The sequence below is a fragment of the Paroedura picta genome, chromosome 1 (assembly GCF_049243985.1).
Source record: "Paroedura picta isolate Pp20150507F chromosome 1, Ppicta_v3.0, whole genome shotgun sequence".
NCBI classification, from domain to species: domain Eukaryota; kingdom Metazoa; phylum Chordata; class Lepidosauria; order Squamata; family Gekkonidae; genus Paroedura; species Paroedura picta.
This window is the reverse complement of record NC_135369.1, coordinates 144842100-144857177: the sequence shown is the minus strand read 5'-3', so window position 1 is coordinate 144857177 and position 15078 is coordinate 144842100. Positions and strand designations below refer to the sequence as shown.

Genomic DNA, 15078 nt, shown 5'->3' with positions numbered 1-15078 from the left:
GGTTTGTCAGCAGGATGGTTTCTCCAGGGTTTGCAGGGGTTCAGGCATGACTAAGATTCTTTAGAAATTAATTGCCAGTTGACGACAAACGGCATTGAGATTGAGTCTGGGCATCTTTAAATTAAGACCAATTCCCAGAAGGTAAGAATTCTCAGCTGTTGCTCTATATTGTAACTATGGAATGAAAGCATCTTAGTGACCTTTACCAAAAGAGTGTGGGTGAAGTTCTTTTTTTAAATTAGTAACATTCAGGTTTGAGGTTGATAATATAAAATAATTGTATTGCATACAAATCGTCAGTCGAATATGCAAGATTTTTTCCCCATTTCTGTACAGATACAAAACCAAGTATAAGCGTGTATTTCATTATAAGTTTTTAAATATTAAGATAATTTGTCATTATCTGAGATTTCAAATATAAACATGCTTCAGAGCCAGGCACAGCTTGGAATTGATCTACAGACAGAAGTATAGCTGTTCATCAAACTGGGGCTAACACGAAAATGACATGTGAAATGTATACTGGAGATGGGTGTTTGGGTGTTTCCCTCCCCCCCCACACACACACACTGGATCAGTGGCTTGGGTGGGGGGAGGCAGAGATTCTTGTGGTGGTCTGATTTTTAAGATGGTGGTCCTAGTCCAAAATGGTGGCTTTCATGACTGAACAATTTGTTCTCCCCACTGTTGTTATTCATGTTGTTTTGTGGTTGTTACTGATAGATTGTGTTGTTCTATTGAAAACTGTATAATGTTAAAGACTGTTATAATGCTCCATGTAAAGTTATGCAGTGTTCCATGTAAACCACCCAGAACCATAAAGAATGGGCGGTATAAAAATCCAAATAAATAAACAAACAAACAAACAAATAACAATTACCTTAACCTTTCTAAGGCCTATACCTCAAACACATGGTGAACACATCTTAAAACAAATCAAAGTAAAATGAATGAAAACTGAGGACTTAGCGAGGATTTTAGTGCCACATAAATTGAGTAAGTGCAAACAATGTTTAAAGTTGAAAATCAACAGTTAGCATCACGATTGTTGATCAAATCTATGAGACCAATAAAACATGATAATTTTAAAACAACAGCTGAAGTGTAATTTTTGCACATAGCTTCTAAATCAGTCCCCGGACTGTCATCATCATGATAACTCAGGTATGCAGGAATGGCTGGGATTTTTGTTTCTTCCTAATTGGGTTTCTAATAATCTTTTTTGTTTGGTTAAGCCTTCATACTGCAATACTTCACCCAGTTAAGGGGGGGAAAAGCTAATTTGGTATGATTTTGGAGCTATAAAATAAGGATTAACAGTGAAAAACAAAAATTTGGTTCCATGACTATTCCTACTAAAGGTCAGTAGAGCAGACTTATGTTTTTTGCCATCTTCCTCTTTCCTATGGTTGCTAGCTTTCAAGTGGAGCCTGGAAATACAACTGCTCTCCAGACAACAGAAATAAGATTCCGTGGAGAAAATGGCTGCTTTGAAAGATGGCTTTTATGGCATTATTCCATGCTGAGGTCCCTCCCGTGCCATCCCCAGGCACCACCTCCCAATCTCTCGTACTTCCAGCCCAGAGCTGGCAACCCTACTCTTTTCTTTCATTCTTGTATGTTTATCCCTGAGAGTAAAAATAATCCTATTTGTAAGATTAGTTCACTATTTATTCCCTGCCTAGTTCTCCCCGTTGCCAGAAATTTGCAGCTATACATTTAGGGCCTAAATGTTTAATCACCAAAGTCAATAAGAATTTGGTCACAGGTTTCAGGGGAATTAAATTAAGGCTGTTTTGTATACATTACTATGCCAAACAGTCAAAACTACCATGGAGCCTGATTCTCAAAACGCCCCAATGCTCTAATTTTCAATTAGTTGTCAAACTAAATGGTTTCCAATTAATGGATTCATTCCAGAAAAATGTAAGTTCTGCTCACACAGTGGCAATTACTTACCCACCTTCTTCCCACTGTAGCTTCTGAACTGGTTATATCTTACCCTCACACACCTGAATACTTGCTCTTGGAGTACGAGGACTCTCCTCTCTGTTGAGGTGAGGAGCTACAGCTGGGAAAATCCATTCATATAAACAAAAATCCTCCATCTGATTGTCAAAGGAAGACCTTCTGTTTTTGCAAGAAGTGCTTTGAATCCAAACATAAAATTCTATCCGATGGAAGTGGCTGCAAATAGATGCTTGGGTGGCTTATGAAATCCTTGTGCCATGCTGTTACACCCGTGTCTCAGGCAGGTGCATCAATTTCTGCCGTTATGATCAGGGAATCAAGAGCCATTTGATGATTAGATACTAATTTGGGATCTGACAAAATGAACCATTTGAGAAATGAGCCTATTACTGTAAATGCACTGCTGTTTCTGCATACATAAACATTAAATCGCGATCCTTCTCTATGTGAGGATGTGGTATCTACACACTGAGATGGAGCAAGGGGAGGCTAAGGACACTTTCCTGAGAGTAAGTCCCATTGAATAACATGGACTTGTTTCTGAGTAAACCTGCTGAGGGTTGCTCCCATTATAACATTTAAAAAGAAATTCTGTCTTGCGGACAACTGTTTGTTTCAAGAAATGTAAACTGTTCTCTAAATTACCAGTATTATTTTGATGCTAGAGTGCTACGGTGCCGTTCCATATTATATTATGGACCCATCAGTATTTAGGGCTCCATACTGAATGCAAAAAGGGAAAATGATGGATTGTAATTTACTTCTGCAAGGAAGTCAAGCTGGTTTATGTGAGCCACAGTGTCAAGTTTAATTAAGCGGTGCAGTGACAAAAGAGAGGTATGACGGCTCTGTCCACTTCCCTCCTTCAGAGACAAGATTTTTTCTCTGACTAAGCCAGCATAGTAATCTGTTTTTTTCTTTTTCTTTGCTGAAGAAGTCTGGCTGTCCCACTCTGTCACAGTACAATATCAGACCAGGAACCTGATCAGAAGACTGCTTTAATGTAAACAAATGACACTCAAGGCATTTTGAAATTTAAAAATAACAAAATATTTTATTTAACATATTGGGGAAAGATCAGGTAAAATCAGGGATTGGAATTTCTGAGGTAAAATCAGGGATTGGAATTTCTGAGGTAAAATCAGGGATTGGAATTTCTGAGGTAAAACCAGTACAGGAACAAGCTTTAGTTCTTAGGTTTCAAGTTAATTAGTGTTTCTTAAGCTTTACAGAGTGACTTAAATCTTTATATTGAGAGGCCTTTGTTCCAGTGCTTTCAGTACGCTTCAGTGCACTTTCTTTGAGTAGTCTGAATTGGGTTTTGTAGTTCTTCATCAACTTAATCAGAGAAAAGGGGAGGAGGTATAATTTTCCATGAATGCTTTTTTTCCTCCCACTGATACCTGCTACAAACAGTTACTGACTTCATCTGTATGTACCATACACATTGACAGATTAGGTATTTTAGCCAGTGTAGTGGCTAGCCAGCTGCCCAGTGAACTCCCCATCTGAGTTGGTAAAGATTTTGAGAAGATCCATTGATTAATTTTATTGATTTAATTCATTTGTGTTTCCATTTCTATATCGCCACTCCCAAAATGGCTTGTGGTTGTTAACAAATTGTCAACCAATAAAACCCCATAAAACAATCATTAAAACCCCCAATTACAACCCCCCCCTTGATGGCAAAAAATGCCCTCCTCCCCCCCAATTCAACAGGCCTTCTGATATCATGCCTCAGGGGATCTTCTCACAGGGGAGCCTGATGATCTCAGTGAGGGGCCCTGATCTTCCTTGTCCTGAACTCAAGCTAAAACCTGGCAGAAGAGCTCCATTTTGCAGGCCCTGCAGAACTGTGAACGCTCTGACAAGGGCTTGCAGCTCTCCTAGGAGCTTATTCAACCAAAAAGGCCCTGTCCTTGGTTAAGGCCCGGTGAACCTCCCTTGGTCCAGGGACCTCCAGCAGATTCATGCCTGCCAAGCACAAAGCCCTGTGGGGGACATAAGAAGCTAGGCGGTCCTGCAGATATGAGGGGCACAGGCCATGGATGGCCTTGATCTTGAACTTCTACAACTGGCAACCAATGCAGCTGCCTCCACACCGGCTGGATATGGGTCTTCCATGATGTTCCTGTGAAGTCCCTAGCATCCGCATTTTGCACCAGCTGCAATTTCTGGATCAAGGACAAGGGTAGACCCGCATAGAGCAAGTTACAGAAATCTAATTTGGAGGTGACCGTTGCATGGATGACTGTGGCTAACCAATCTGAGGACAGGTAGATAGAAAAACTCAGTGCATGCTATTTCCATGACCTGGGCCTCCATAGGCAGGAAGACATCCAGGACCACTCCCAAATTCCTGACTGAGGGTGTCATGGTGGGAATGTGCACTTCCTTATCTGTCGCCTTCCTGCCCAGGCACAGGACCTCCATCTTGGAGGGATTCTGGAGGTTTTGAACATAGAATCATAGAGTTGGAAGGGACCTACAGGGTTATCTAGTCCAACCACCTGCAGACTGCAAGAAACTCACAACTACCTGCCCATCCATAGTGACCCCAATTATGTGCCCAGATGACCCCCCCCCCAATAAACAGAATCCCTTACCAGTATGGCCTAGAAGAAATTCACCTCCTAACCCCAAAGTGGCAATCAGCATTTCCCTGGGCGTGCAAGAAAGAGCTACAAGAGCCATCACCAACACAATCTGCCCACTCACTCACAATCTAAGTTCACAGAATCAGCATTTCTGTTAGATGGTTATCTAGCCTCTGCTTAAAAACTTCCAAAAAAGAAAAACCCACCACCTTCCAAGGAAGCTTCTTCCACTGAGGAACTGCTCTGTCAGAAACTTCTTTTGGCTGTTTAGCCAAAACTTCTGTGGAATTAATTTCAACTGATTGGTTCTGGTCACTAGAAAACAACATCCATATCTAATCTGCATTGTTGAGTATTGTGTGGGACGGTGGGATTGGCCCACATTGTTTTCAGCCTGACACATAGGAAAGGTATATGTTGGATCTATGTTTCCTGCACTGAGCCGTGCTTGGAGTAGATGGCCTGCATGGCCCCTTCCAACTCTATGATTCCCCACTCAACAGGTTTCTGGTGATCTCATTGTCACGCTGACAGTTGGTTGTGTTAGCAATCTCTGCACAAAGCCAGGATGGTTGATATACTAAGATGGTCTGTCGACAAACTATGCGTTTTCAGGGATGTGCTAGGAATTTGAAGAGTCTCACTGGTGACTCTTTCAAGTATGTAGTAGGAACTAGGAATGCTGTGCTTCCTGAGATTGTAGATTTGTTCGATTCCTGGTGCTCTCTCTTCTCATATTATCCGATGAAGTGGTGTGAATAGCAATGAAGAAAAACCTTTTTCTCTGTCACTTGAAACTTGTCCTCTGGAAGTCTTCAAAAGTTTGAGTTTTCTGGAGGGAGGAATTGAGCTGAGAAAGAGGGGGAGACGGGTGATCTGGCAGCCTTCTCCCAATCATACAGGGATCCTAGCACCTTGCTTTTAAAGCCAACCATTAACTCAAAATATCTTTTTTGGGCTCCAGAGACCATGTTCAGCATCTCAAAAATCCACCAAAAGTCCCAAAAATATGAATCTCAAAAGGGGGGGGGATGCTGTATTGTTCTGGTATTTCCCCATAGCAACAGGGCAGTGTTGATTTCTATTAAAAATGCACCTGTGTTGTAGCACTACTGCTAACATAAAATTGTGGCTGGGGGTGGGAAAGTTTCAGTCCATGAGAAAACTGGTGTGTTGTGATTGATGCCTTGCTGTGATTGACAAGCCAAGGAATGGAGGGATACGTTCATTTTGCTTTCCCTTGCAGCCTCGGCAGGAGGCAAAAAGCCATGATGGGGTAGAGGGAAAACTCATGAGAGGTCTCCCTGTGAGGAGGACTGCAAATGCTAGATTTACCATCCTGCATTTGCAGGCAGGAAGCCATTCACATTTTACCCTTCTGTATGGAGATGGTCCATGATCTGTTATGCCACTTCTGTGAGATAAATCTCTCAGATCCATTCTGACTTTGAGTTTGGTTTGAGCATTATTCCAAGTGGCAGTGCTAGCTGGGAAGGCCTCTGAGCAGATTGATCTACCTAGGCTGGCTAAGTTGACACTGTCTAATCACCTGTCTTGGTGAGCTTCTGGACCCAACCTTAATTTTGAAGTAAACAGGTTGGTGTTGTTACCTGAAGTGTTTTGTCTGATTCACAAGCTGAATGAACCACATTGGTCCAGGTTTTCATAATCTTCAAACTAGATAGTTTATGTGGTGCTGCCCTCGAAGATCCCTCTGAAATTTTAGCTTGTGCAAACCACAACAGCCTGCTTTTTGGCTAGAGCATAGAAACACACCAATTTTACAACAGCCGCACTGGCTCCCTTTTTTATTTATTCCAGGTGTGATTCAGGGTGCTAGTCTTAAACCCTTCATGACCTGAGACTGACATATTTCAGGCCTGCCCTCATGTAGGTCCTTTCACCACTTGGCATTAGCACCTCCTGTTGGAAGTGCCCTTCTTTCAGAAGATGCATTTGCTATCCAGATCAGTGACCTCCTTCATGGCAACAACCACCATTTTAGAGCAGCCTGCCAGTAGAAGAGCAGCATGCTTTATCTAGCAAGGTTCCAGAAACTGTTTAAATCTATCTGGATACAGAAACCATTTCAAAATTAATATGATTGCTGTTGAACTTAATTGTTTTTTAAAAACCCTACAGGCAAAGTTGACTGTTGTCGGGTTTACGGTTGCTTAACATTTTTTACTCTTCCTTTTACTTATGTTAATGAGGGCATGGAGATTATGTCTATGGAAGTTGGGCTGTACTTGCTATTTTATTGCAGCTGTTTCTGACTTTTATTGCAGCTTTTACATTGTAAAACAAAGATGTCTTTTACAGTCTTTGACTGCCACTTGGTACGTTACAGAAACAGGGCGTACCATTTCAGAAAAAAAAGTTTTTTCCCCATAAAGTTCAAATTTGCATTTTTTTATTAGACTGCATGAGAGGGAAATGCACACAACATCAATGACTGTTTGCATTCCTGCCTGTATTTTGCCCTGAAACTGGAACATGCTGCAGCTGTTGGGGCTGTGTATATTGCAGAATGTTGCAGTCAAAATGAAGGCAACAGAATTGTTCTCCTTTTCGCTCATCACTGAATTGCTATAAAGTGATCCAGAGTCAACGGGCTGGTTGGGATGGAAGAATGTGGGTCTATCACATGGTCCCAGTTGACTGCAGTCTTCAAGATGCTGATCTGAACAGTCCTCCATCCATCTGAAATATGCAAGGGAAGATCCTTCCCTTGAAATGCTTCCTTCACACCAGAATTTCCCATTGGGGTGTTGGAATAAAGGTGAATTGGAGGAACCTTTGTGAATCTGCAGGATTTCGTGATACGAGAATGGTTTTTGCCTGCTTAATGACATGATGTGGTTCTTCCGCTGTACATCAGAGTCTGTTCATAGACAAGGATCCAGGCAGGAACCCACTAACTGCATCTTCTAGGGCAGGGGTAGTCAACCTGTGGTCCTCCAGATGTTCATGGACTACAATTCCCATGACCCCTGCCAGCAAACACTGGCAGGGGCTCATGGGAATTGTAGTCCATGAACATCTGGAGGACCACAGGTTTACCCCTGTTCTAGGGTGTTAAATGAAGATTATTTTGCTCCTTTTGCTAGCAGGCCTCGGGCATTTTCAGTGTGCCCAGAGGTGGGGACATGCCCACCAGTTTCCCACCAGTGTGGGCAGACTTTAGGTTACCCACTCAGACTGGGAGATGGCTCCATTCTGAGAGAGCCCCCTTTCAGTAACATAGTAAAATCTTTTACCTTTAGCAGAAATAGCGTAAGGGGATTTCTTTTGCTCTGTTGGAATTTCACTACCTTTTATTGATTTGATTGTGCCTACTTATTCAACACAGTTGTTCTTTCTTTTCTGCAGAATATCTGTACCACGACCACAGCGTTTTTACATTTCTTCTTCTTAGCTTCATTTTGTTGGGTTTTGACTGAAGCGTGGCAGTCATACATGGCCGTTACTGGAAAAATCAGGACGCGACTTATAAGAAAACGCTTCTTATGCCTCGGATGGGGTGAGCACCTATGACTCAGTTAAGATTTTTTTTAAAGCTTTATGTTTCATGCACAGGTAACATTTGGAACATTTGGTGTTTGTTTCAATAATCCTGGCAGGTAGTAGATAGCACTAATTCTAAACTGAATATTGCTACTAGTAGGTTTTCTATAGAATTGCAAGCAAGGATATAATTTAATTCTATTGATTTTCTTCGAGATGTGGCTGATGATAGATGTTCAATTGATTATGAGACTTTTATCACTTTGTCACTTATACCCTTTAGCAGACCTTCAGTAAAGCACAGTAATACAAGACAAAACCAATTTTTACAAAAAAAAAAACCTCAGTAAAATCCATCAAATCGTCATGGTATACTATGTGAATTCACTGGTCACTTAGCAACGTGAAAATGATGCATGGTGGGCTAGAAGCTATTTGAGTTGCGGTAGTAAAAATGTTCTTTCCATATGAAATTGATCTTTATTTATAAGCAGCAGCTTTTCATGTCCAAGCAGGAGAAACAGTATGCATCGTGGACCACATAAATAATTACTGAAGAAAATTCTGGAAGAGTAGCTGTTGCAGGAAAGAAAGACACACAGTGTTTCATGATGCCTCAGAAATGTAACAAAGGTATTGTGGCACAAGCTTTCATCAGAGGAATAATTACTGGGTTTTTTCTTACAGGTTTACCAGCATTGGTGGTGGCAATATCAATAGGGTTTACCAAGACAAAAGGATATGGAACTAGTAACTAGTAAGTCACTCTGTAATAATAAATATTTTATCCCTATTAATCATACCATGCCTGCGTTTGAGTAATGGTGCCATTCTGGCTTCTCTACATACACTGAGGTTACTTTAGTGTATTGAAGACACCTTGATGGATTATGTGCGGTGGTGGCCATACCAGGCTGCCGCCGATTCCTAGTGATGGGGGAAGCATGCCCCACCACATCTCATGTACACATGGGGGGATATATCCTCCAGTGCACACAGTCTGGATTGGAGCTGTGTGTACATGCATGCAACTCCAGAGCAGGTGGGTTCCGTTGCATCTTCCGGTAGCAGAAGCAAGGGGGCATAGAGGACTCACCGCACGATGGTGGGAAAGCGACATGCTGCTATCCCACCACTGTGGGGGAAACAAACATCCTGTTTGGCTCTGCAGCACCACAAAACTGAAGAGGGCATTTTGTGTCCCTGCAGGGACACTGTAGTTGAGTCTGCAGGGACGCTGTAGCCAGGTGTCAAAGTCCTGTCTCTTCCCCTATGCACAGGCCCAGCCCAAAGCAAGAAAGGGAACCAGCAAGTTTGTACCTGCAGAGCACAAAACCCTGCAGGGGGTGTAGGGTGACAGGCGGTCCCTCAGATATCCCTGCTCCCTTAAAATATACATTATTATATATGTTATGATTGCCATTAAATATTACTCTTTCTCATCGCCTGAGGGGATGTTACAGTTTGTGAAGGTCCCACTGATGTGTAGCCAGCGCCAATTTCAGGTTTATATTCCAAGCTGCCGCTAGTAATGTCAGAGGAATTTCCAGAGCCCAACTTTCCATTCATTCTGTGCCATTGCTTGTCCTGTGAGGACCTCTTTTGCCTGGCAGGCTTCATGTACCAGTTTTCAAGCAAAGCAGAATGGCCCTTTTCAGACTTTGCTACAAATTCGGGGATGCAGGCACTTAAATGTTTCTTGAAAGTTGCTTGGCAATTTAAAGATCTCCATCACTGAGGCATCAGTACGCTCTGCGATCTATAATGGAGTAGATACATCTTATTAATTTGTATTAGTTCTTTTCTAATGTTCTTTCCAGTTGCTGGCTCTCTCTTGAAGGAGGACTTCTTTATGCATTTGTTGGACCTGCAGCTGCTGTTGTCCTGGTAAATATGAAAATCAACACCAGTATTTTAAGTAGGGATCTGTCTGTTTGTCTGCCGTTCTATCTGTATTATGGAGTGTCTAGTAAGTAACTGATTTCAAATCACATCTTAAAAGTTATGAAAACAGGCTTATTTTGCACTGCATTGGCCGGCTCTTGTGTGTACTCTCAGTATTATATGATAGAAATGAATATTCTGAAATAGACACAAGCACACAAGGACATGAAGTCTCTCTTGCTATGTGTTGCTCATATTTAAAGGTGCAATGGAATAACTGTGGAGCAGAAAGAGGACCCCCAAAGATTTCCAGACTATTACACCTTATGACTTAAATGTCATAGTGAACGTCAATATTAAAATGTACGTGTCCTCTAGATCAGGGGTAGTCAACCTGTGGTCCTCCAGATGTTCATGGACTACAATTCCCATGAGCCCCTGCCAGAAAATGCTGGCTGGAGCTCATGGGAATTGTAGTCCATGGACATCTGGAGGACCACAGGTTGACTACCCCTGATCTAGATGCAGTCAAATAAACAGGAACATTCCTGCCCATACTGGAAAGAAAATAAGAAACTTAACTGCAGTTAACCAGGAAACAATTCACACAAAGCAGCAGTGCATATTTTGTCCACACTGTTATCTAGTTGTGTGTGAAAACAGCCTTTCACTGCAGTCTTTTCTGTGATCACATTAGCTTGGCAGGAACAGCGACAATCATATAAATGGCTGGAGCTTGTCCCCATGTAAGCAGGAGGTCACGCTAAAGTCTCTCCATTTGGCTGCACAATCACAAGGAGAAAAATAAGTGTTGCTTGTTTGCAAAATGTGGTTTCCCCCATTTTTTACCCAGTGATCAGCATTCTCAGCTTAGTTTTGAGACTACCTGCCATCTCTCTTATTCAGGCACACTCAGCCTGGATGGGGCTGGTAACAAAGCCAGCCACTTTGTTTCCTCCCCCCCCCCCCATGCACACACCTTCCCTGCTACCCTTCATTAAAGGAAGTTGAATTGTCTGTCCAGCACAGCACCTCTAAAGTGCCACATGGGAGTCAATAAATTAGCTTAGTGGACTCACTGTGGTTGGTTCTTTCATCACATGGCTTGAGCTCCATTTGGGAGAAAAACCGGCTACAGATATTTCAAATGAATAAATACTACGTGGGATTCATTATGTGGTAGTCAAGGGGGAAATCACTTGCTGGTGAAATGCAAGAAAACAGGAACGAGAAAATAGCGTGCAAGCTCATTCTGTCTTCATACGAAATGTGAGGGGAAGCAGCAATTACCAAAAAAATGCAATTTAAGACGCTTTTGGTGACTGGCTTTCATAACACTTACTCATTTCCCCCCGCAAACATCACACATTCCTCAAATGCAGATTGTGTGTGTATTGATCTTCCTCTGAATACAGATCTGCCTCCCGGTTTTGTTAATCCTCTGAAATGAATTGACTTGGTGCTGAACCCGTTATATATTTATTGGCTCTGAAGCATGTTCAGGCCCAAAGAATCGATATTTCTGCCTGATTGCTTTGGAAGTAACTACAAAAAAGACTAAGCCTTGGTCTCTCAAACACTCCTGTAATCTAAATAAAACAGTTTTGTCTTGACAGAATTGTACATTTTCCTCCATATTAGTCTTTGACTGTAGTCCTTTAAGCACGACACTCAAATATGCCTACACTTTCTAACTTATGAGAATATTTATCCACGTCAGCTGAACATCATCAGCGTTGTTGTAGCTGCTCTCTTTTAGCTAATACTAAGCCTGACTCTTAAAATGGGACTAATTGGAATTAAATTTGGAGGGAAGGGCTGTGACTCAGTGGTAGAGTATCTGCTTGCATGCAAAGGGAGCCAGGTTCAATCCCTGGTATCTCCAGTTAAAAGCTCAGGGCATCAAACTGGGGTCACTGTAAGTGGGCAGGTAGTTGTAAATTTCCTGCATTCTGAAGGGGGTTGGACTAGATGACCCTGGAGGTCCCTTCCAACTCTATGAGTCTCTGATTCTATCTGGCAGTAGGTGATGTCTGCCTGAGATCCTGGGGAGCCTCAACCAGTCTGAGTAGAAAAGACTGACTTTGATGGACCAAGAGTTTGATACACTATAAAGCACTTTCGTGTGACTAGAGCCCTAAGCCCTTCCAGATAGTTTTTGCTTGTTTTTTCTTTTTTTTGCATTAACTGCAAAATGGAGTGTTGGGGTGAGATCAACAGGGCTCTTCCCCTACTCAAGGAGTAGCCTGCTCACATCCAGAAGTGTAAGCTCAGTTAAGAGGTGTGCTTCTATTCTCCCCCAAGCAGCAGCTTGTTCTGCTCCTCAGAAGGCTTTGGGACCCCTGGAATTCCATTCCTCTAGTTTGCCCTCCCCTGGCCTTGCCTCAATGATCCTGGCAAAGATGCCCATGCAAAATTGTATCCTTGGTACATGTGCTTTGTGGATCCACACCCACTTTCTCAAGTGTTGCATATTTGGCTTACATGAGTGCAGCTCCATCTGCTGGAAGCCTATGCACCAGGATGGCAAATCGTTGCATCCTTTCTCCCTGCTGATGTAGCAGTATCCAGTGTGCAGACAGGGCAGTGCAAAAGGGTTGTTCCATAAATACCAAAGCCCTCACCCACCCCATGGGCAAGCAGTTGTTGGACTGGGGCACTTGATGTTGCTTTTTAAAAATTGCTTTCCAAAAAGGCTGGGATTCGAAACTTGTCTCCGGTGTCAGTCCCAAAGCGCAACCGTTTGTTTTTTCGTCTGTTTCTTTTATGTTCAACAGGTCAACATGGTGATTGGCATTTTGGTGTTTAATAAACTTGTTTCCAGAGATGGAATCCTAGATAAAAAACTCAAACACCGAGCGGGGTAAGCAGAAGCTGGGGCATTTCTCAGGACAACTGCAAATGTGACTTTTTTTTCAATGAGATGTGTGTGTGTGTATATATATATATATAGTTATAGTTATAGTTATTCACCAAGCATATATTTATTTGATCACACGAACTTTTGTTTACTTTACTAAGTTTACTCATGTCCAAAATGTAGGAAATGTGACACGCATTGGCAAAATAATAAAATGCATGTGCAGTCAAGACTAAAGATACCACAAACAGAAGCCTCAGTAATGCTTTCATGGGGATGTTATTTGAGTTTCTTAATCTTTAGATTCATTTGGAATGAAATAGTTGTACATATATTTAGTTTTGGTTAGCTAATACTCCCAATCCCTTGACAGAATTGCTGCAACCTGACTAAAATACAATGCATAGATCTGGGATTCTTTAATAGGCCACATATGATTATAAATTACCAGGACATGACATCTTTAAAAGAAGCATCATATTTTTGTCATAGTGAAATTACTGCATTACCAGTGCTCTCTCTAGTCATAGCACATTATGCTTTTGCACAAAGGAATTCCCCATTCTTGTGCCACTTTGCCATCTAGTTTTCCATTAAAATAGGTCACTCACTCAAGTGTAATACGTGTACACTTGGGTAGGGGTAATTTCTGTACATTTATATTATTACCTCTATTTTTCTGTAGTTCGTTCAAGTTCTTCTCTTGTTTGAAATGCTTTTAATCATTTCCATAATTAAAAGCAAGGCCATATTGCAAACCATGGGCATGGACCTGGCCAAAGTTAAGCACGATGAGACTCCTTCATCATATTTCACATAAGGATTATTAATGCAGAAAGAGCCTTTCACAGAGGTGTCCCTGCTTAGAGAATCCTACATGCAAACTGGTTGAGGAAAAGCTAGATTCCTACTCTTCAGAAGAGGAAGTAAGGTACTGAATGTAGTCATTCCCCCAAATCTCATCCTTGCCAGACTGTTGATCGGTGGGAATTTAGCTTTGTTCCTCAGTTTTGTCAGATCAGGGTTCATTGATTTCAGAAAGAGAAATTTGAGTATCCAGTTGACATTCCCTGTAATATTAATGGGACTTCTGTGCTTAACTTTGGCTGGATCATGTCCAGTGAGATTTCATTCTCCAGCATTAAAGCTTCAGCTGATACATTTGCATGCTGTGAAGAATATTGCATTCACATGCTAAAAGAACTCCGTTAATCAAAGTTTATCTTTGATAACCGTTTCTCACAACCAGATGTCACATGATTGTTGTCACATTAGCTTACCCCTCCGGTAACACTTTTTCTTTGTGTTTCTATATACCCAACACCCAAAGTGCAATATTCCATGAATCTGACAAAATAAGTTCTAGGGCATACAGGCTTATGTCACAATGTGGTTGTTAGTTTTAAAATGCCACAGGCTATCATTGTTTTAAGTTAACCTCTGATAGCTCTAACTCGTTATGAACCAGCACTTTAGGGATCAGGTGTTGTCAATCACACACATTTCCTTGAATGGAGCTGTGTGAATTTTCATTCCATGGAATGGGAAAATATTTCTGAAGGCTAAAGAGTTCAGATCTTCAGTGCCTTCATATCCATTTCATCTGGAGGGGCTGGATCCAACAGGTTTTACTGTTTATCATAAAGGGATTAAGGTGATCCCTTTGATTGCCGGAAAAAAACCATGTAACTTGCATAGACAAAACCTATTGTGGCACAGGAGCTGCCACAAGGAGGAAAATGGGCTGAGATGGAGCAAAAAAGTCGAGGGGTTCTATCCCTAAGGTTGCCTTGCCAACGTTTCAGGGGTCAAGGAGCCTTTGGAGCAGTACACTATATATATTTAAAATAACACAGTTAGGAAGAAATAGAAAACATATGTTCCTCTACAGTGGCTGTGAACAGAGGCATGGTAGACTAGTGATCAAAAACAGACATATTTATTACCTCCCCTATATCTATCATAGCTCACATCATCTGGTATGCCAGAGGTAGCCGGTATTCTCAAAAGTGGCTTTATTATCAGAACACAGATATTGTCAGTGAATGTATATTACATTTTCACTGCCAGCAAAATTACTCTGATACTTAATATAAATTGTAGTCATGCCGTCTTCTTGGTTGTGTTAATCATCTGATCCCTTGATAGCCGAATAAATTCATTCTTGGGAGCCACTTGACCCTTGACAATGAGATAGCCCTAGGTGTAGAAACTGTTGAAACTTTATACCACTCAGAGGGTTATTTCCATTTATTTGTT

The 15078-nt window shown here is 41.7% G+C and overlaps 1 protein-coding gene across 6 annotated transcripts in view; it reads left to right on the top strand.

Moving 5' to 3' along the window:
• Nucleotides 1-15078, top strand: part of ADGRB3 (adhesion G protein-coupled receptor B3) — a 628454-nt gene that overhangs the window by 565796 nt on the left and 47580 nt on the right. For all 6 annotated transcript variants that reach the window (XM_077307622.1, XM_077307613.1, XM_077307604.1 and 3 more), the window contains 4 exons: nucleotides 7941-8091; nucleotides 8763-8832; nucleotides 9896-9962; nucleotides 12737-12822. In XM_077307622.1, coding sequence (XP_077163737.1) covers nucleotides 7941-8091; nucleotides 8763-8832; nucleotides 9896-9962; nucleotides 12737-12822 — 374 coding nt within the window. The remainder of the gene's footprint in view (nucleotides 1-7940; nucleotides 8092-8762; nucleotides 8833-9895; nucleotides 9963-12736; nucleotides 12823-15078) is intronic.